The sequence below is a fragment of the Coturnix japonica genome, chromosome 19 (assembly GCF_054131305.1).
Source record: "Coturnix japonica strain WE chromosome 19, WE-NBRP24, whole genome shotgun sequence".
Classification (NCBI taxonomy): domain Eukaryota; kingdom Metazoa; phylum Chordata; class Aves; order Galliformes; family Phasianidae; genus Coturnix; species Coturnix japonica.
Genome location: NC_140681.1, coordinates 1,381,534 through 1,403,244, shown reverse-complemented (window position 1 = coordinate 1,403,244; position 21,711 = coordinate 1,381,534). Strand labels below are relative to the sequence as shown.

At 49.5% G+C, this 21,711-nt stretch overlaps 2 protein-coding genes across 36 annotated transcripts in view; both read right to left on the bottom strand.

Moving 5' to 3' along the window:
* Positions 1 to 10,282, bottom strand: part of AAR2 (AAR2 splicing factor) — a 36,786-nt gene extending 26,504 nt beyond the window's left edge. The window contains exons 1-3 of one of the 3 annotated variants that reach the window (XM_015881274.3): positions 9,485 to 10,282; positions 8,521 to 8,750; positions 5,684 to 6,701 (exon numbers count right to left, since the gene is read on the bottom strand). In XM_015881274.3, coding sequence (XP_015736760.1) covers positions 6,534 to 6,701; positions 8,521 to 8,750; positions 9,485 to 10,235 — 1,149 coding nt within the window. In that variant the 5' untranslated portion in view covers positions 10,236 to 10,282 and the 3' untranslated portion in view covers positions 5,684 to 6,533. Of the gene's footprint in view, positions 1 to 5,683; positions 6,702 to 8,520; positions 8,751 to 9,484 lie in introns of those variants that run through there. The other 2 variants (XM_015881273.3, XM_085519901.1) reach the window with 2 other exon arrangements.
* An 812-nt stretch (positions 10,283 to 11,094) lies between these two features.
* Positions 11,095 to 21,711, bottom strand: part of EPB41L1 (erythrocyte membrane protein band 4.1 like 1) — a 67,565-nt gene continuing 56,948 nt past the window's right edge. For 17 of the 33 annotated variants that reach the window (XM_085519886.1, XM_015881256.3, XM_085519883.1 and 14 more), the window contains 9 exons: positions 21,578 to 21,685; positions 20,048 to 20,446; positions 18,595 to 18,702; positions 18,115 to 18,195; positions 17,844 to 17,906; positions 17,453 to 17,548; positions 16,220 to 16,300; positions 15,923 to 16,039; positions 11,095 to 14,252 (listed from right to left, as the gene is read on the bottom strand). In XM_085519886.1, the coding sequence (XP_085376012.1) occupies positions 14,244 to 14,252; positions 15,923 to 16,039; positions 16,220 to 16,300; positions 17,453 to 17,548; positions 17,844 to 17,906; positions 18,115 to 18,195; positions 18,595 to 18,702; positions 20,048 to 20,446; positions 21,578 to 21,685 (1,062 nt within the window). In that variant the 3' untranslated portion in view covers positions 11,095 to 14,243. The remainder of the gene's footprint in view (positions 14,253 to 15,922; positions 16,040 to 16,219; positions 16,301 to 17,452; positions 17,549 to 17,843; positions 17,907 to 18,114; positions 18,196 to 18,594; positions 18,703 to 20,047; positions 20,447 to 21,577; positions 21,686 to 21,711) is intronic. The other 16 variants (XM_015881263.3, XM_015881267.3, XM_015881268.3 and 13 more) reach the window with 5 other exon arrangements.

Here is a 21,711-nt window from a genome sequence, read left to right as displayed (position 1 = left end):
AGTAGTAACTGCCAGATTCCAATCAGGTCCCTTACTGCAAAACCAGGACCTGCCACAGACACCCATGTCTCGAGCTATGCTCGAGCCACAGAACCCAATCCTCTCCCTTGTCCCAGCCTGACTGCAGTGCACCAAGGGAAGTGCTGCTGGAAGGATATTGCATGCAGTCCCAGCTCTGCTCCACAGCTGCCAGCCTGCCCAGTACTCAGAAGTGGAGTGGAGGAGAAACAGCTCTGTGCACAAACATAATACTGGTGAAGAACAGTGGTCAGGCAGCAGCTGAGCAGGAGTCTGTTCTTCAGCTCCACTAACTACAGAGCAGGGATAAAGATGCTGCTGCTTTAATTTCACGGATCCAAGACAGTCAAAGCTGCACAAGTCACTTCCCAGACACAGCCTGTGGCTGGATGCAGTAACCCTCTGCTTATGTGTTAGATAGAATGATTTCACTTGCAAGTTTCATTATTGAAACATCCTCAGAGCATTTGAGGCCTCGGTTGCCCTTACTCTTTATTCCACTGAATATTTCACACCTGCTTTGTGCTGGTGCTTAACAGCACACTCAGCGTGCATTCAGAGAAAGGAAGGCTGGCAGCCCATAGGCCCTGCATGGTGGCACAGCAGAGCCAGCCCAGAGGTGCTTTTAGTGAGCATGACAGGAACATGGAAAAAAAACCAAACCAACCCTTTTATTATTGGTAGAAGACAACAGCTGCAGTTTCCTTTTGGTACTGAAACACAGAGGAAACAGAATCAGTCATCTTAGAACTGGACTACAACTTCTGACATGGCAAGAAAATCTGGCCATTCTTCTGAAGCATGGATGAGTGCTTTGCTCTTGGAGATGCAAAAGAAGAGGGAGAAAATGTAAATTAAAGATATATTTTCTTCACAAATGCAAATAAATAAATACATAATAATAATAAAAAAAAATCCTTGCAGGGATCAGTGAATATTAAGGAAGGTGGAGGATCTTGCTAATGCAGACAGCTCCTGACCTGCCTGTGTCTGCTGGGGAATAAAGTGAATGAAAGCCCCCAAAGGAACATTAGATCAAACTGGTTATTGGCCTTGTTAAGAAACCAAGTCCACTAAATGAACACACTTAATGAGAGTGAACTTCCAGTAATGCTACACATGCACAGCCCTCCCCAGTGATCTCCTCCTAATGAAATAAAGCTACAAGAGGCCCCAAGTGGTCGCACACCACAGCTGGGTGATTGATTGTTTAATAGGTCCCTGCTGGATTGCAGACAGAAGGTCTCTCACAAGTTTGGGAGCCTCTCGGCGATGATCAGCAGAATCTCAAGTGATGAGAATTCCGCTGGACAAGAGGCTGTGCTCAGCACAACTGGAAGGACTCCCAGCCCTGCTGATGTGACGGCCACCAGCCCTGCCCTGCTGTACACAGGTTAACAGGCAGTGATGGGCAGCATGATCTGGATCATCATCCCATCGCACAGCTCTAGGCTCAGACTGCCTGCCAGCCAAGCTCCTGCAAGGTCAGTGAGGTGGCAAGTTGAGCCCTGCCTCCCACCAAGCGCTGAGCAGGATGCTTTCATCACGAGATGAGAACCACACCATTTCCAAACACGTGGATTTAGTCTGTTGGCAAGACTATTCAGTTCAAGAAATAAAAGGCATTTGCTCGTAAAGTAATCACATTATCTGGAGATATTCTACAGAAACACGACCCAAAAGCAACAGGCCACAGTAATCCTAACTCATTTTCTCACCAAAGATGATGCCTGGGACTGTCCACACACTCCTCCTCCCCACTTCCCTGCCATTCCCTGTCCCTCAGCAGCAGAGGGTTTTTTCCCCTCAGCAGGTACCCTTGGGGGACAGCCTGGTGGGCACACAGGTTTGCATGGAACAGCAGGCAGCGCTGGCTGTTCATTAATGCGAACACATTGATGTCATTAGATAAAATCCAAGAGAAAATCCTATTAAAGGAGTCATTCACCTTCCTGCGACTAATAACAGTCACCTCTGCTTGGAGACGTCACGGTGCACAGTCTGTTTTGTTGCTCTGCAGAGGCAGCAATGCTGGGCACCAGAGCAGGCAGCCCCTTCAGGACCAGCATGTGAAGGCCCCAGGAGGAGGTGAGCCATTGCCTTCTTGGTGGGCAGTCCAGCACAAACAAAGCTCTGTCTTAGCACCTTAGCTATGGAGAAAGGCTGGGGGAGCTGGGCTTGCTCAGCCTGGTGAAGAGAAGGTTCCGAGAGACCTCACTGTGGCCTGAAAGTATGCACTACAAGCTGGAAGTGTGGACACAACACTGCTGGGAGAACACCAACACTGTTTTGAATACACGTGATCTGTGACAATAGTCACGGTATCCCAGCACAGCTGGCCCCCCCAGCCCCAACCCTGCCATGGGCTGGCTGCCCTGGGCCCAGCTATGGCCTTGGGCACCTGCAGGGATGGGGCACCCATAGCTCTGGGCAGCAGTGCTGGGGCTGCACCGCCTCTGCATAAAGAATTACCATTCACAGCTGACCTAAACCTCCTCTTTCAGTTTAAAGTCACTTCCCCTTGTCCTGTCACCATCTGCTCATATAAAAAGTTGCTCTCCCTCCTGTTAAGAAGCTTCTTTCAAGTACCAGACAATGAGTAATTCTGGCAAAAAGACAATAAGGAAATGTGCAAAGAGACATGGCAGGATTAGGGCAGAGCTCTGAGTGCCAGCTCACCAGCAGGTGGGGAAAACATTTGGGCATTACAGCTCTGGGAATGTCAAATTTGGGAAACTTCTCAGTGCTTCCAATACACGTCTTGTTTGACCCAGGAGGTGCAGAACAAAGGAATGGCCAATGGCCAGACAGGCCCCCAGCACAGCCATCACAGTGTCTGCAAAGGGGGCTGAGATGAGAAATTAGGTCATGGGACATCCTCACGTTGGTTCCTTCTAACCCTCATTCCTTGCCTGTCCAAAGGTGACACCTGACAGGCCTCCCAACAGCCCAAGACCAGCACAGCCTGGTCCTGTGGGCCCTGTGTGCAGAGGTGAGCACAGCAGCAGGGCACACCAGCACAGCCCCAGGGGCAGCAAGGCACCACCATAGTGTGACCACACAACCCAGTACTGTAACAACGAATGGCAGCACCTTCCTTGTGGAACTGCAAAGCTCTGAACCAACTGAAACAGACCCAACGACTCCAAAGCAGCAGCTCTGACAGTCTGTGTATATGGATTTTTTCTCATATTGATTAACCCATTTAGACTTAGTTTATTTATTTGCAGTTAGGCTGCCTTGCAACTCATTTATGCTCTTAATGCAGCCCCTACAGAATCAATGCCTATTCTGCATTAATTACAGGCTCCAACACCGCTGTGCTGCTTGGAGCATCCTCCCAGCTGTGCTTCAGCTCCACTCTGTGGCTTGTACAGCACTTGCCTCAGCAGGATGGCTCTGGACTACTCCCAGTCTGCATGGAGGGAGCCACGCGTTCTCTGAGGAGGAGCAGAAATAACTATAGGGTAGGTGACCACACCATGAACGAGCAGCCATTCACAGCGCTTCCCTTTGATAGTAACAGGGCTGCAGAATAAACCACCGTCAGCTCTTCTGGACTACAAACAGTAGGATCCAAGAGAAGCGATTTCCTTTTTCAGAGGAAGGGATCAAGATGTTCTGCTTCATCTTTGTCCATTTTCCAGAAACTCAGTGCTAAGGCTCCATTCATAGCAGCTGGCATTATTTGTCCAGCTGACAAAGGTGCACCTTAGCAACAGCAGAAATGAATACTGCTCCTTACAGAGGTGCCATCTACCCACAGCCTCCAGCTAATTGCTTCATTAATTAACTTAAGCAAGTATCTCATGTCTGTTATTTCTGAATTAAAAAAAAAAAAATTAGCAATACAAGACTAACAAACAATAGAAACATTTAATAGAAATAGAAGAGACTTGAGCTGAAACAAGACAGACATGACAGGTTAGTGCTGCTGGAAGAGACCAGGCAGAAATAACAAAAATGAAGCTCACTGCCATTGTTAATTCTTAATGACCTTCACCCAGGACTGAACAGAATCCACATTCCAACACAATTTGCAATGAAAGCACATATCAGAGGACATGAACAATACCACTTTGCCTCACTGCAAAGCTCTGGCAGCTGGACAACTCACCACATACACACAAAGCCATCATACCTCATGCATCAGTGCCATTTCATTGCTGCCCAGCCTGACCCTAATTCATTGCTGAATCAGTGCTGCAAACACATCATCCGTTATACTTCATTAGTGTGCAGTAATCTGTATTTACAAACACACAAATCTCTCTGTTTTCAGATTACCATATCAGATTATCCAGCTATTTTAGCTGGAAGGAAGGGTAGTGTTATCACAGCCATAGGTGGCCTCAGGCTACATAAAGGCAAGAAGATATTAGCCATGACATGCTACAGCTTTCCATTTATGTCCTCCTTCCTGCTGAGTTCAACAAGAATAACAGCCCTCACCTCCTTCCCCTCCCAGACTTATGACCGTCTCCCCTTGCAAACATTAAATGTGTGTTGCTTCATATGTGCAGACTTCCCTCTCCCCCTTAAGTGTGCGACTGATCCATGGAGTTGAACTCTGAGCACTCAGTCTCGATCTGTATTTATCTGAAAGTTCCTTGTTTCACATGTACCAAATGGATGATGCCCCCCCAAAGGCCTACTTCCTCACCTCTTTTGTGGGCCTAATTGGAGACATCTACTACAACCTCACAAAAAGCACAATGGAAGAACAATTACATTCTTGGTTCTTGGTTGCTAAAACTGCAGTTTATGACGGGAATCCGGCTGCTACATGTGTTAAACCTCAAAAACTAAACCTGATAATTAACTTCCAAAGACACACTCAAAGTAACCTACCCATCAAAGAAGCGGGAGCACTGCCAGGACAGTCTGCAAAGCACTGACACTGTTGGGCCAGACTGGTTTTCAGCCAGGAAAAGCACCAAGCACCATTCATCTTTTCCCACTCCAGACAGGACAGTCCCCACGCTCCATGCTAACTGAGCTTCTCAGTTACATCAGTAACTGGTGTTCTGCTTTAAAGCAGCAGAATCAGTCATTGGGTTGGTGCAAAGAACCAACCAAACAGGCACCTTTAATCAGATCTGGGATCGCCTGTTACAGACCATTTGTCCAAATGGCAATTGCAAAGACAGCACTCCCTGTGCACACAGGCAAGCAAAGAGCAAGACAAGATGAGCACAGTCACAGTGTAAAATATCTCAAGGATGTTAATGTCAAGAAAGCACATAGAGTTAAGAACAAAACACACACCAAACTGCAGTGACCTTCCCTAAGGGCTCATTGTCTGCACTGCATCTGTTGAAAATGGACACACCAAGACACCAGAGTAATGGAGTTTGAAGCCCTTGAGGAAAGCGAAGAAACAGCATCAATGCAGCAACATGACAGCTTCTGGCGGCTGATTCCTGCAGTATGTTACTGATTATTTGGCAACACACAACCACATACTCCCTTCCCAGAACATGCTGCATTTGTGCCTTGCCATGTACTGCTCATTATGAGCTGCACTTGGGTATAACAGAACACACTGTGATGTTACTTCTGGGGATACTGGACATCCCAATGAGACAGGCCAGTGACACAGCACCATAAACTTCAGCTATATTATATATATACACATATATATATAAACAGAATTGTACAGATGTTTTCTGTACACGAGACCAAGATAAGAAGATTTATTTTAACTACAAAAGATTGACAAGCAGTGTTATCTTGTTAGATACACATACAAATATCTGAAGAAGTCTACCAGATGAGATGGTTAATGAGCAGGTTACAGGGCTAAAGCCCTGCACAGGTCCAAATGACGCCCACAGAGTTTTCCTACAACCTACCTTGGGGATGATGGGGAGAAAGAAGAGACTGTCTTTTGTGAAAGTACTTAAAGTTTCTGATTACAGCAAAACAGAAGGGAACAGTTCAGGTCTGACACTCATCTCATGCCAGTTCTCCTCTGCTTCAAAACCTGGATGACTGCTGTCCAGTATTGAATGTTACCAAACTGTTAATGTTCTTTTACATCATGCTAAGCAGAGCGTCAGCAGGAAGTACAAAAGGTTTCCACAGTATTAGAGGAAAAGATATTTCAGTATTAGTGGTATAAAATGGGATGAATTCTGCTGCAGCTTTGAGCAGAATGCCTCACTCCAGAGGCATCAAACAAGAGCAGCACCGGCTCCAGGCATGAGATGCACCACCTCCAGCCCAGCACAACAGATAAAACCAGAGCAAGGAGCTGTTCAGTACAGAAGAAGTTGTTGGTGACGGGGTAGAGGAAAAACAAGGTGTGCAGAGCCACATGGCTATGTTCAAACAGTTCCAACAATTCCGGTCATCTCATGTGGTAAAGAATTTTTTTGTTTTTTCCATGTCTGTCTTTACAGCAGCAAGAGAAATTAGTGACAGAATATGACTTAGGAAGCTGGAAAAGTTAAGAAGGGTATGGAGAAAAAGTGATTTTAGAACAGCCATTTGTTTCTCTGTGAGCACTTTGCTTAGTCTGTGAGCACACCCTCGGAAAGCTCCACCACTACAGGGGCACAGTCGTCAGGCTCTGCCTCAAAGTCCCACTTAAATTTCTTCGTTAGGTGAGCTTTGAATTTTTCAGCCTTTTTCCTTAAAGCTCCATCAACAGCAGCACTGCACGTGTAGGAAAAAAACACCTGAAAGAACAAAGTAGATGTCAGTGAGATTTGTGGCACATGCTGTGCAGCACCAACAGGACGTGGCAGGGAACGTTTCGAGACAGGTCCACCAGGAAAGGATGAGACTTCCTGGCAACTAGACCTGTTTGGGACAGCCTCAGCAGCACCTGCACATCCCCTCTCATCCCACAGCCATCCTGCCTTCAGTTGAGGTTACAAACATTAAGGCAATAACTCTGTTACATAGTAGTGCACACGCAATGAGACACATATTACAGAATTCTGAAATATGCTCAACTGTGAGCAAAAGATCCTTGTGTGAGCAGAAGGGAAAGAAAAGCTGCCAGCGGCCACTGAAGGCAACACAGCCACACTGAGGGCATCAGCTCCATCAGCCAACATGAAAAACAAAGGCAGATGAAATCCGAGGGCATGCAGGACTCAACTCAGGGGCCCCTGAACTGGGAGGACAACCAGCAAGACAAAGTGCTTGGAGAACTCCCACTGCATGGATGGAACAGCTGGCTGATGCATTCTTTGTGTGGAGTGCACAGAAGAGCAATGCGACCAATCCCCTGAGGAAGGAGAAGGCACTGCCCACCTCCATCAAATACCCCGGACATACCCTGGGCACACGACTAATCCTGCTGGCACCGAGTTTCTGCTGCTGAGATTTACCAACATAATTGCTTATGGTTTCTTATTTTTAAAATCACATTTTGCTTGGATTTAAAGTTTTGGTTTATTCATAGAATCATAGAATTACCCAGGTTGGAAAAGACCTTGAAGATCATCAAGTTCAACTGCAGCCTAACCAGTACCCTAACTCTAACAACCCTCTGCTAAATCATATCCCTGAGCACCACATCCAAATGGCTCTTAAACACATCCAGGGATGGAGATTCATCCACCTCCCTGGGGAGCCTATTCCAGTATTGATGATCTATCAGCAGTTGCAGTGACTGGGAGTGACTTACAGGTTTGCCCTTGCCTGTCTCAGCACCAGCAGTGTATTTCTGCTGTTTGGACTGACCATAAATCCCATACAAACAACAACCTGATTTCAGGAAACCTTCACGTTTGCATAAAGCAGGCAGGAGCAGAAAGGCTTCTTATATGTTATCCATACCTTCACCTCAGTAAGATTTAGCTGCAACTTCCCTGCAGGCTGAGCACACCATCCAAGCTGATCAGAAACCACCACCACTCTTTTACACCAAGCCACGTGTTTTTAAACGAATGGTATTTGGAGGGGAAAAAAACTGATCAACAAACAGACACCACTTTGCACTCGCTCAGCCCCTCTCGGAGATGTTCAGCTTCACACAGCTGAAAGCCCAGATCACTTTTAAAACAAACATGCTGGTTCCACCCAGTCACGTCAGTTGTCCCACTCCAGAACTCCAAACCTGCACCAATGGACCAGATCACGGTCAGTGCTATCTTCAAGGAAAACACAATAGAGAAGACTCAGGCCTCACTCTGTGCTGCAGCTGTCAACAGCCTCTCCCCTCAATACCTCACTTTGCTGGCACGTGCGTGCGGACCAACTCCAGTCCACGGTGCTTTAAATGCTTGATCTGCTGAAGGCAATAAATGCTCGATGTGCATTGGTAGATCAAGCTCATAGATGACAAGAGAGGTCATTTCTGTGTGAGCAACGCCAGGAAAAAGTAAAAGGAAATGTCAGTGTGCCCTCACGGAGGACACAGGCTCCCTATCTCTGGCAGACTCAACAGCAGCTTACTTCCTCTTGAAGCTTCTCTCTGTATCTGTTTCAATGCCCTGCATGCCCTGCGTTCTGACTCCCATGGATCAAGAGAAAGCACAGCCGTACCTGCAAGGTGCTGGTCAGAAAGTTGTCCTGGGAGACGATGTCCACAAAGAAATCAGACGGGATTTCATTCAGCTGGTGGTACAGGACAAAGATGAGATTGGCATAAAGGTCCTGATACTTTGCAATGGCAGCTTCAGAACGGCACAGGATGTTTAACAGTCTTTTCCAGTGCTCAAATGCATCGTATACATTCCCAATCAGGAAGCAGATAAAAGCAAACTGCAACTCAGCTGCAGGTATTCAGAAAACAAAACAAAACAGGTAAACTGAGGTATAACCAAGGCACACATCCTCTAAAAAGCTCTGCAGATGACTGCATAAACTGTAGGTTTAGCTTGGGCATATAAACAACCTTCAGCCCTCTAAGTGACTCTGCAAATGGCGATCAATACTGCCAACACCGATTATTTCCTAATGCTCTGCTCTTCTCCCATCTGGAGAGAAAGCACAGTGTAACCGGGCAGGGCTCCTAATTGTGGCTGCCAGCTCTGCAGGGCGGTGCTGCTGGCACTGAGTGAGGAGCTACAGGAGCACCTGCAACACTCACAGGTGCACAGACCTGCACACAGCCACTGCCGGCGCCCTGCAGGCGTTCACCTCCTCCTGTACCACGGCTTGCAGGCGCTGCCCCCAGACGCAGGGATGAGAACAACGGAGGTTGTGAGCAACGAGTGTTTGTCTCTTTTTCAGAGCCAGGACTCAGCCTCGCCAGGCGCTTCTCACCAGCCAGAACCGGTGGCTCTGAAGATTGTTACCTGCACCCGATGCGATCACCTTCGCCTCCCCTCCAATCGCCCGCAGGAATTCTGATAACGAATGACTCGTGTAACACGACAGACCACGTGAAAAACAAACGCTCACAACTCAGCCCAGCCGGGCTCCCGGCCCCTCCACATTCAGCACCCGCCCCCCGGCACGGCCACGGCCGGAGCTCCGTCCGGGGCTGTCCCCGCCGCGCACTCACCGAGCAGGTCCTGCGGCCGCCCGGCGTAGCGCCGCGCGATGACGTTTTCCAGCGCGTAGCTGAGGTCCATGCAGTGCCTGGTGATCTCCTCCGGGCTGGCTCCCTCGGGGTACGTCCGCCGCGGCAGCTCGGTGAAGCGGATCTCGGTTCCGGCTCTGGGCCGCATCTCGGGCAGCCTGGCCACGCCCTCGGCGTAACTCCCGCACCCCGCGTCGTACGGCGGCAGCTTCTGCCCCGCGCGGTCCCGGCCGAGCCGTCCCTCCCGCACCGGCAGCACCTCGGAGAAGGCGCAGATCCGCCCGCTCTCCGGCCGCAGCCGCTCCACCGCCGCCTCGCCCACGAAGCTGCTGAGGGCGATCCACTTCTTCACGGTGTCGTACGGGTACGGCCCGAGGAACGCGTCCATGTCCCGCAGGTCCCTCCCGAGCGCCTCCTCCTCTCCCGGCGCGTCCCGCAGCTCCTCGCTGCCCGGCTCCCAGCGCAGGGCGCGCACCTGCCGGGGCCGCAGGCAGAGGAACAGCCCGGCCCGCGGTCCCGTCTCAGTGCCGCCGGCGGACCGGGCCGCGCTGCAGTGCACGAAGTGCACCCCGGGCGGAACCATCTTGACGCCGCGGAAGCGGGGCCCCACGGTCCAGCTGCTGTAGTCGATGCCGAACTCGGTGCCCTCGGGGACGCCCAGGACGATCACGGCGGCACCCTCGAAGAAGAGCCGCTTGGCCAGCTCGGGATCGGCCCGCAGCCCCGCCATCATCGCGGCGGGCGGACAGGGCCGGAAACGCGCGGTCCTTCCTCCGCTCTGCGCCCGGGCCGCCCCCTGCGCCGCGCACGAACGTTCCGGGCCGCAACTCGTTCCGCCTCCGCGCGGTCCCGGAGGCCGGGGAGCCCCGCTGCGCTGCGGCCGCTCGACGTGACGCCCCGACAGCCGAACCTCTGCTTCCATCCGGTCTCCACACAGAAGCGGTCGCCCTCCGCCCCCATTAACCAACGGGTAATCCTTCACGATTAACAGTAACACGAAAGAGTAACCCTCAACCGCAACCCAAAGGGGGACCTTAGCCATGAACCAAAAGTGTAACCTTTAACGATAGCCCATATACTTAGCCTTAACACAAAAGGGTAACTGGTAGCCCAAACTGGTAACCCCAAGCCGTTCACTGTAACCCCAAATGAGTGAGCCTTCATCCTAACACAAAAGGAGAAACCTGAATGCTTAACGCTAACACAAAAGGGTAACCGTATCCATAGCCCAAAATATTAACCCGTACTCCTCAATTCTAACCAAAAAGGGTAACTCAACCCATCTCCCAAAAGGGTAACCCTTAGCCCTTAATACTAACCCTAAGCTGTAGCCCTCAAACATATCCCAAAAGGTAACACTTAATACCCAACCCTAACCAACAATGGTGACCCGCTTAACGCTGACACTAAATGGCAACCTCCAACCCCAAAGGGTGACCCTACAGCCCACGGCAGGACAGCCATGCAGCATCACCACCAACCACCACGTACAATACCTATGGGGGACAGCCCGCTATGCAGCCCCTGCATGGAGCCCCTGTCCCATCTGCGCATCCTCTTTGGTGGGAAGGAGTCTGAAAAGGCCGCAGAGCTGGTTTAGCCTCAAACACATTTATTTCACTTTTATTGAATACAAGAACAGTGAGCACACACGCGTACACCACCGAGCACTGAAAAGGAGCATGACTGGAGGGGGGAGAAGAAGAATAAGGGAAAAGGGGAGTTAGTGAAGGAACAGCAGAGCACTGCAGTTGGTTGGTAAGGTGCTTTTCAAATATAAACATTATTGTTATTGTTACTGTTACTATCACTCATGCAATTGCAGGCCAGGTTTGGAATAAATCTGTGGGATCGGGTAAAAACAGGCACTCATGTCTCCCGCCCCTTGCAGCAGAAAGGCCCCTGGAAGAAAACACACCATGCTGAGCTGCCCCAGCCTGGCAGGTTGGTTTCATCCTATTTGTTTGTTGGTGCTTTTATTTATTGTCGTTTTCTAATTGAAATGCTGTCGCCCATTAAACAAGCTGTAAAAACCACAGAATGGGGTCCGCTCACTCCAAATATAACTCGTCTGAATCCACGCTCAGGTCAGCTCTAACTGTATAAGGCCACTAGTTTGAGCAGTAACCTTCCTTTTGATAACTGTGCAGGTGATGCCAAAAGCAGGTGCCTTAGCTTCAGAGTAGCAGCGGGTGGCTGTAAGAGTATGAAGGCCATGTGAGCTCCTCTGAGTATAAACCACAGTGTGCCGAGGAACAGTGAGCGCAGTGTGCGGGCCATTGCTAATAGGTGAGAATGTCTGGATGCCCTGCACAGGCACTGAGAGCAGGTCCTCTGTCACCCGGTGTCTCTGAAAGTACAACCGCAACTGACAGCTGCCTGGGGTGCATTTAAAAAGCAAAGAGAAAAGTAGCCTCTTTGCAGCTCCCTTCACTCTTTCTGGTTTGGGGTCTCATCTCTAAAAGCTGCAGGTCACAAGCAGCTGACCGCACTTGGACAGAAGCTGAGGGAGAGTCACCACCACCGACCCCTTCAGGGATGTGACAGCACTGCCATCAGCCAGCAGCTGTCCCCTGCCCCAGCAGCCTGTGCTCAGGTTTACCATGTTTGTAAGGGAAACCGATAAACCTGAAGGAGCACAGACTTCATGGGGACATCATAACGAGCAGCTGGTAAACCAAGGCTGACAGAGACCAGGACAAAAGAGCTGAGTGTGGTCTGCCGCAGCACCCTAACGGCTCAGGATCTTCCTTCTCACTGTCATCCTCAAATACATTGTGGAATTGGTTAAGTACACCTGTATCTGGGCACAGTCTGTATGAAGGGTGGGAGACTAAAGGCAAAATGGTGTAGAATTGTGGCCCCTTTTGTTTCTGCAGGAGCTATAATTATTAAAAAAATAAATAAAATAAAATAAAATAAAATAAAATAAAATAAAATAAAATAAAATAAAATAAAATGAAACCTGTTTTTTTTTCCTTTTCTTTCTGGTTTTGGTTCCAAGTCTATTCTAACCACCTGGTTCACAGTGCACCAGGCCCTGGGCTTAGCCTGTTATCCCCTTCCAAAGGCAGCCACAGAGGAGGCCTGTCTCTAAAGGCCAAGCTGTCAGGCTGTGGGGCAGGCAGCACCACTGACACCACCTTGACAAGTGCCTCCTTACGTAGAGGGCCTGGGCTCTGCTGCCCAGCCTTGTATACTTGGGATGCTCTTCCATGACAGTGCAACTTCTCCCGTCCATGCCTTTGGGCAGCACCTGGAGGCAAGGCTGGGGAAGGACTGCCTTCACCCTCCAGCACCACCACCAAACCTCAGTGCCTCAGACAGCCTTTCCATCATGCCCCGGGCAGCAGGAATGGGAGCAGGAACAACTGCTCTGCTTCCAACCCTTCCTACTACAAAACTCGAATAACCCCATTGCTGGGATCCAGAAACAATCCAAAGCAACCCAACTATCATCACAGCTCAGTGAGCTGGAGAGGAGCAATGAACCCTGCAGCTGTCACCTTGTTTCCAGCTGGTTCTGGTACCTTTGGGTGGGGGCCAGGGAGAGGACCCTTACCTAGGGCTGCACGAGGAGCATGAACCGATTCCAGCACCCTTCCAACTCACCACTGACAGACCACTTCCAAACAACCCACACAAAACAGCAAACCCAGACCTCCTGCTACCACGCGGATCAGCCAACAGGATGGCTCCCACCTCTCCCCCTCCCCTTCTCCCTCAAAACAGCAGTGGCTGATACCTTCTCCATTCTCTCCTTGCAGGACGAGGAGTCCTATTGTGATCTGAGAGACTCAAAGTACACCAACCAAAGTCAATCCAATAGTTAATAATTTTAAAATGGCATCATGTTTACCAGCACTGTTGAATCATTTCAATATTCTTCCCCTCCCCCCTCACCCCCCCTTGTTATATATAATAATATACATAACTTAAATGCACATCCATACGAAACCCCTACAGGCTGCATTTTTATAAATGAAAAACCATATGCATATCATTTGTTCTGTTTGAAATGAACTCCATCCTTAAATACCTTCAGAGAACAAGAGGTTAGACAAGTGCACAGAGAAGAAGGTAAAGAACAGAAGGGGAAGAGTTAACAGAACCACAAAAGATGCAAAAGAACCAGCATGGAATGAGGAGGAGGGCGAAACCACACTTCCAAATTGGAAAATAACTAAAGTAATAAACTCAATGTTTTTCTCTCTTCTTTCCAGAGGTGGGGAATGGTTTTGCTTCTGCCTGTGTTTGTTTTATGTCAGTTTGCTTATTTCTTGCTTTGTTGCAAAGCAGTTTTTGTTTCCATTCAATGTGCAACAAATGACCTCATGATTGTGTATCCTTTAATGTAACATGCAAGATGGTGGCTTATTGTTTTACTGTTATTAGTATGATTTTTAAACCTTATTTAATCACCAATCCAGCAAATTCTTCAATTTTTCTGCAAAGAGGGTTGGTTTTTTTTTGTTGGTGGTGTTGTTTGCTATTCATTTCCAGCATATAGCAGCAGTGCAAGGATGCATTTTGTTTCCTGTTTTTTATATATATATATATATGTATGTATGTATATATATATATATATTATATTTGCTATTCCTTTTTTAAAAATGTTTTGTCTCTAGCCATGAACATTGCAGCCAGGATGTCTATGTTTTGCTGACAAATCCAGCATGAAGGCTTCTTCTTCACTGTCCTCCAGGTCTGAATACAGATGCTGACTTCATGAACATGTTGGTCAAGATTCCTGTACAAGGCAGATGGAAATGACTGGTCACGGGGTGCTGTAACATTCTGACCATCACAGGGTTTCTGTTTGTTGAGAGCAATGGACAGTAAACTTGCAAACCCTTCAGGCCACTGTTTGTATTTCCTTACCAGAACCTCTGGCCACTAGCTGGACCTCTCAGTTCATTGAGCTGATGTTGGTGTTTGGGGAGATACCAGCAGATCACTGCTAAAGGCTTCTTTAATTTAAGCTATTCACTTAAAATCAGGTGACTTCCTAAGAAATACAGAAACATCTAGGCTCATTTATACTGTGTTAAAGGAGGTGAGAGCAGACAGATGAAACGGCCTGTCTGACCCTCCAATATGCAATAAAGCTTATCCAAGCTTAGAAGTTGCCTTTCAAAATCTTCATAGAGGATAAACAGACTTCATAAGAGATAAACACCAAATCCATTTCCAAGATGTCTCTCAAAATGCACCTGCAGTCTGGCTGGCTAAGGAGCTTCTCATACATGTAGTGCAGCTGCCTTCCAAACCTCCTTTCCCTTTTTCAGCATGCTCCTCTGCCCCTTAGCTGCTCTGATACAGAAGTGTATTGGGCTGTGCCATAGCTCTGCTGCAAAAAAGCTGCTGCGGTCTCTTATAGGGGAGCTCTCTTTGAATTGTTCAGAAGACCAGGAGGGGGAGTCCCCTGGGGTTCAGTCTTAGAGAGTAAAGGGGTCCAAGACAGCCTGTTGCTCTTCAAGAAGAAAGTCTTAAAGGCACAGGAGCAGACTGTCCCCCTGGGCTGCAAAATAACCAGCGGGGTAAAAGACCAGCGTGGATGAATAGGGAGCTATTCTTGAGGCTCTGAGAGAAAAAGAGAATCTACCTCCTGTGGAAGGAGGGATGGGCAACTCAAAAAGAATATAGAGAACTCGTTAAGATGTGTAGAGAGAAAATCAGAAAGGCAAAAGCTCAGCTTGAACTCATCCTGGCTGCTGGGGTATAAAGGAACAAGAAACCTTGGTGATTCTGTGATTGTATGGTTCTATAAAAGGGGTCAGAGCAAGGGGGTAAGAGTGGGGCATGACTCCTCAAGCCAGCTTTGCTCTGGAAAAGAGGATGTGTCTGCTCTGAGGCCTATGTGGGGAGGTGCAAATCCTGGGAATGGGTTTGCAAAACCTGCAGCCAAGTTTCTCAGTATGTCTGCATTATGGGTATCACCTCTTTCACTCCCTGCACAGAGTGGACAAGCAAGTCCTTCCTCTTTACATGCAAATGATTCTGACTCCTCAACAGAGCAAGACGCTGGCAGCCATGATTTGGTGACTGTGGTGCTGGCTTTCTAACAACCACCGCACAGCCATGCCTGCAGTCACAGTCACACTGGAAGCACTGGCCAAGAGCTGCCACTTCAAGAGCAGCCTGCAGTTGATGGGGTCAGTCCCAAACATTGATAATGGCCAGCTGCGGAAATGTGCGCTGGCCGTTTTGAGTAGGAAGGTGAGTAAAGCCCATGCAGTGTGGAAACACATGCTCTGCTTATGCAATCACATGGGGGACTGGGCCAGCGTCAGTGAAGAACCTTTGCAAGGGACTTTGCTGTGTTATTCCACACCATATGGAGAAAAGGGACATGCAGTGGCACTTGTACAGTTACATACATAGCAAACATAAATTGTACCTGATGACTTCTCCACCTACCTGAGGTTTCTTGTCCCTTTCCTCTGGAGAAGGTTCTGTTTCTCTGTATACCACAGCTTTGGTTACCAGCATGTCAGGATGCTGTAGTTTTGCCTCTTTGATGGCTAAAGCCAGTGCCTAGAAACCAGAATGATGAACCCATTCATTGCTACTTTCCTGAAGTGCTTTCCTGAAGCCAAACATTCCTGCTCTTTCACAGGCCAAGTAGGTGCTGATGGACACCACTCATTCTGAGATGAAACTGGGGTTTCCTGTGAGCACCACTGCATGCCCTGGGGACACAATAACTGCTCCTACCTGGTCCTGGTCCACATCTTCATCTCCCGTGATAATTATGCGCTTCTCTATCCTGGTCTCCGAAAATCCTCCTTTCACAGTCTGTGCAAGAAGAAACAGCACTCATTTGCACCCCCCAGGACCTGCCTCAGCCCCACACTTTGCAGGCTACAGGCTTCTGGGGCAAAAAGCCTAATTCAAGGCCTTGCCTGCAGCACGTGGTCACAGAATAGATAACAGAATTTATAAGCCATTAGCCTGCATGTGAGGGAGAGGAGACAGATGACGCCCAGAAAGTTGTTTCTGGAAGACATAGCTGCCCACCAGAGAAGAGATAACGCCAACCTAATCTTAGGAACTCCTTGAGTTATTTCATGTATGTCCCACTAAACCTGATGTAGTTAGAGCTAGCATGACGCAGGTAGGGCAGAAGTGGACAGGAGTATGAATGTGAGATGTGTAAGGAAAAGGGCCGGCAGCAGGTACTGAGCACCTCTCTTGCTTGCTCAAATCTCTCGCTGGATTATTTTATTTACGTGTATTTTATTTGGGAATGAAGTAGCCATGGGTGAAATCCACTGATGCAACTATCCCTCCTTAACCTTCTGTCATCTATCCCCCCTACTTTAAGCTGCTCCAGCTCTAATAAATCTGATAAACATGACTCCCATAGTTGAGATAAAGTGAGGTGCTCTGGCACAGACGTGAGGTACCTGGGAGCTGTGCTGTGGGATTTCTGGGCAGGGAGCATCTAGGCTCTGGCTCCAGATATGTCTGGGAACACATGCACCAGTTGCATGGACAGGGGAGTTGAACACATACTGGTGACAGTCTACTGCAGTCACTTCCATCCCTGCTGCTGCCTTCAGGGCACAGAGCTCCAGCAACATCAAGTTCCTTCTCAGCCCAATGACTCCCTTCCTTCCCAAGGCATGGAGGTGGGCATGGCACTCAGGCACAGTCCATGTGGATGGTACGCAAGTGATGAGCACCTGATGTCTGTCAAACACAGGTCAGCCGTGTCTGAAGTCCCCTGCAGTTGCATCTGGCTGAATGGGGTGGGTAGAACAGCTGGGCTGAACAAGGCACTGAGCCAGCTGATGATTCCCCAAAACTCAGCATACACTTTTTCAGCTTGTGAAGAGAAGAAAGGCATCTTCTTCTGTACTAGGCACAGCATAAATCCACCTTCCTCAAATTCCAGTGGCTTTCATCAGACCCTTCCCTAGCTGCCCAGTTTGAAGATGCTCTTACCTTGGTAACGTGGGTAGTGGTAGAAGTGGAGAGGGTTTCTGCAGTGGCACTGAATATGCTGGTGATCAATTCCTTCCCAGCAGAGCTGCTGCTGATCTGCATGACAGAGAAAAGCAGCTGGTCCCCAGGCCCTAAATTACCAGCACCTTTCCACTGGCACAGAACTACAAAGGGAGCAACTTTCTGCCTTGCACAACAGAGAGCACAGCAAGGAAAAAGATGCTGCACTGTGCTTCCAAGTGGACGTGTGCTATTTCAGGGCTGGCAATAGCTACCCCAAGCTCAGACCTACAGAAAAGCTCTCTCCACAGCGCAGAGATGATCTGACCACCTTGCCCAGCCCTGACTGCCAGCCCCAGCCCGGGGCTGACTCCCTCCAGTGCTCACTCACCGGTGACACAGAGCGAAGCTCTGTCATAGAGCCAGCCCCTTTCCCAGGCTTGGTGGTGTTATCCTGAAATCAGAACACACAGACATGTGAGCTTGAACACATCACACAGGTGAGCATAGCCAGAGGGCAGATCTGGAGCAGGGCAGGTCACCCTGGAGCCCTCACTTCCCCTCCCCACCCCTGCAGATCTATTTTGGTCTCCCTCCTCAGAGGAGGAGGCCCATGTGGGACAGCAGCAGCCCCAGCTCCCTGAGGGACCAGCCCAGCTTACTGAGGTTGTTGGTGTGGTCTCTGTGGTGACAGCACGAACAGAGGCTGATGCATCTCTGCTGCCAGGCATGCCTCCTTCCACCTGCCAGAGACAAAGGAAACCCAGTGAGTTTGGAAGTGCCTTTGAAGGGGTGCTTTGAAGGCATGGTGCTTTAAATCCTTACTGCCAGAGAAGCAATGCACACAGGCCCATTGCCCTCTGAAGACATCCCCACATGCTGACATGTGGCATATGGAGTAGGGGAATTATGTGCAGGGGCTGGGTGCAGTGGTGCCGGCATGAAAAAGTAAATGCAGGATATGTTCAGACAGGGTTTGGTTTGATGTTTTGGGGACTCTGGCAAGACAAGTGCAAGCAGAGAACCCCAGTGGCCTCACTCAGCCACTGGACCACACAGCACTGCTGCATGCAGAAAGGTTTTGCTGAATCAAGGCTCTGCAGAGCCACTGGGAGAAGGGCCATTGGACCCAGCTGTGTCACCTGGGCTGCTTCTGGGGTGCTGAACTGGTGAGCAATGGAGGCATCGTCGGTCTTCTTTGTGCCTGGCCCCGGGCTGACTGTTACAGCATCTGTTTTTGGGGCTGGTGACTGCAGAAAAAAACACAAGTCAGTCACTGCTCCAAACCGCCCTGCTTCCCAGGGTGCGATGAGATACAGCCCTACAGCAGTGCTCCTCCTGAGCCAGCCTGCATGAGCAGTTCCCATGGAATCTTCTGCAAGTGCCACCTGTGTGTGATATCCAGCAAGTGTCACGCTGAGCCTCACCTGGACAACGAGCAGAGCCCAGGTCACTATCCTAGGCTAATGGCTACCACGCAAAGCACCCTGTATGACTGACATACCCTAAATTAGACCCAATACTCCATCCCCAGGCTTTTACAGAATCTTCTTTTGATAGATTCATGGATACATGTTTCTGTATCATATTTCTGTGTACTCCATCAGTCCCCAACATCTGTGGTAACACCTGCATGTCAAATGGAGGCTAACTTGGGAAATGGAGAGAGATTTCCAGCAAGTCCACAGCATTTCTGAGTCAGCCATGGTCCCTGCCCAGCACTGGCCACACAGCACCACGGAGGCTATAAGCCAAGCCTGTGGCCCAGCAGCCCGCTGCACAGTGCCCCACAGAAGGCCTGGCTCAGGGGAAACTCACTTTCTTCTGTAGCTTTCTCCCAGATCCAGGGCAGGACGTGTGCTGCAGGCACGTCCAGGAGCACCCACCTGGCCAGGGCTGGGAGCTGTGGCCGGTGCTGACAGAGCTGAGCACACAGGAAACCCTGTGCCTGCACAGAGGCCATGACACATTTTGTCCGAGGTGGGGTTGGCCCTACTGTCCTGTCTCAGAGGCACGTGCTCCACTTCTGCTTGCAGTTTTCTTCTGTGCCACATGCAGTTTCCTCAGCCCTCCTGATAAGCACTCCTGGCCGGACTGACCTCCACCACCCTTGGGGCTACTCCCACAAACTACTTTGTCAATCTCTCCCAAACAGGCACTACCAGACAGGTTAATTAGGAGCACGTTTCTCTTTGCACTCAAACTTCATGCAAAACACAGGGATGGGGCCATTGATTATAACACAGAACATGTCCTCCCAGCTTCCGATTTGCTGCAGTGACGCAAGGGGCAGGGTAGGCAGCCAGACACAGTGCATGAAGAGATGAAGATGACCTTCCTGGTTATCAGATTCACAAAACACAAGACAGCACCATGCACCTGCCAAACTGAAAGAACCATGCAAGACAGACAACAGCATGCATGACAGTAAAACAGTTAACACTGGACAGAAACCCAGGGCTGTATGAATACTAGCATGCTCTTCCAAACTGATGTGAGACTGCACATCAACAAGGCAACGCCAGGCACCAGGACAGAGAACATGGAGAGATGGTAGCACCAAAACAACCTTGGTAGAACAACTTCCCTGTGTACCTCTAGCTGGGAGATGTCTGGGCTGGGCTGGGCGACCTTCTCCCTAGCTCTGCCATCCTCTTCCAATCCAGGAACTATTCTGTCAGTTTGCTGGAAAGAAATCAGGCCTTCATCTTCCATCTCAGTCTTGTCCTTGTCCAGCTCAGGCAGGCTCCGGGAGATGTCCTCAAAGGCTGTCCCATGGAAGTCACTGATCACTGTAAAGTCCACCTCTGCTTCCAGGCTGGAGGTTGAACTGACCGTGATGCTGGAGCACTTGCGCTCGATGGCCAGGTGGTTGTCTTTCAGAAACACCGAGTCCTTCTCCTGGTCCTGCTCCTCATCACCAGTGTCACTCTCAGGAGCCCTGTGCCGAGGTGGCTTAACTTTCTCCTCGGTGCCCTCCCTCAAGCCTGCTCTCTGAATGAGACACAATGACGGAGAGACATGGAGACAGTGAGCACTGTGTGGCATGGCAGCGCTGGCTGTGCCAATGGAGGAGAGGGGAGGAAGAAGAGAAAAGGCAGCAGCAAACATCACAGAGTAGAGTCAAACACAACTCAAGCACGGAAACCAAAACCTTTCTGACAGCAGCGACTTTGCAGGGGTGTGGGGAGAAGGGTTATTCAATCCCATTTTGCCAAAAGCCTAGTGGTAATTAATCACTGAAAAAAAAGGTCAGTCACACAGAAAAGCTTGGCCAGCTTAGAGGCACATCACCACACCTGGTGAAAGCAGATGTATGCAAAACAACAGTTCTGTTAAGAGACATTCAGAAACAGCTCAGACGCCAATGCTACCAAACGTCAGAAAAACCGAGCATGAGAAAAGTGTCCCATCAGCCAGGTAGGTTGGTGGAGAAGCGAAGGAGTGTGCCAATTGCACTGAGCTCAGCCCAAGCGGAGCATCCACGTGCGGCTGGCGGGGCAATGCCCCAGAAGAGGGCCAGGCACAGCACGCCCCCCCCACCTCCCAGCGCCCTCCAAAGGACTGGCTCCTAGGGATGCAGACTGTGTGTTCAGTCAGTGTAATTGACAGCACAATCAGAGCCGAGGGAAGACATCCCTGCACTAGCTGCTCCCCAGACATGGACATATCTCTCAACTCTGCCATCAGAGGGTGCATTCCCTTTGCCGTTTTGCTATGAAGTGATAGGAAATCAAAACCCATGCGTTTACTTGCTTTTGATTCTCTTTAGGAGATCAGCTCCTCTTTAGCTTCAGGATTAGCTCCAAGCCAGCTGATGCCATGGGAAGCCTAGCTCCTGGACTATGGTCCAAGCATTTGCAGCTAGAGCCATCCCCTGCAATGTGCCAGGTTCTGACAGCTCAGGCACCTTTTGTTTGCAGTGCTGGGAGGTTGAGAGGTATGAGAAACAGGGTGACAAACAAACTCAAGGGGAACACGCCTGCATACGTTTGTGTGTTCATGTACAAATACATTCATAACAGCTCTACAATGGGGAGAGGAGCTGGAAGCATATAGTCCTCAGCTGCTTAAGGTGAGCTATCACACTACGGCAAGAAGCAATTAGTAGAACAGCACTGAGACCTTTAAGACCACTGGAACAGCAGTCTTTAAATTCTCTTCTTTCATGGTAGATTTTAATGACGGGTCAGATAAATCCTTTTCTTCCCCACTTGGTTCCTGATATTTGCTCTGGATCAGAGAAAACAGTTAGTTTT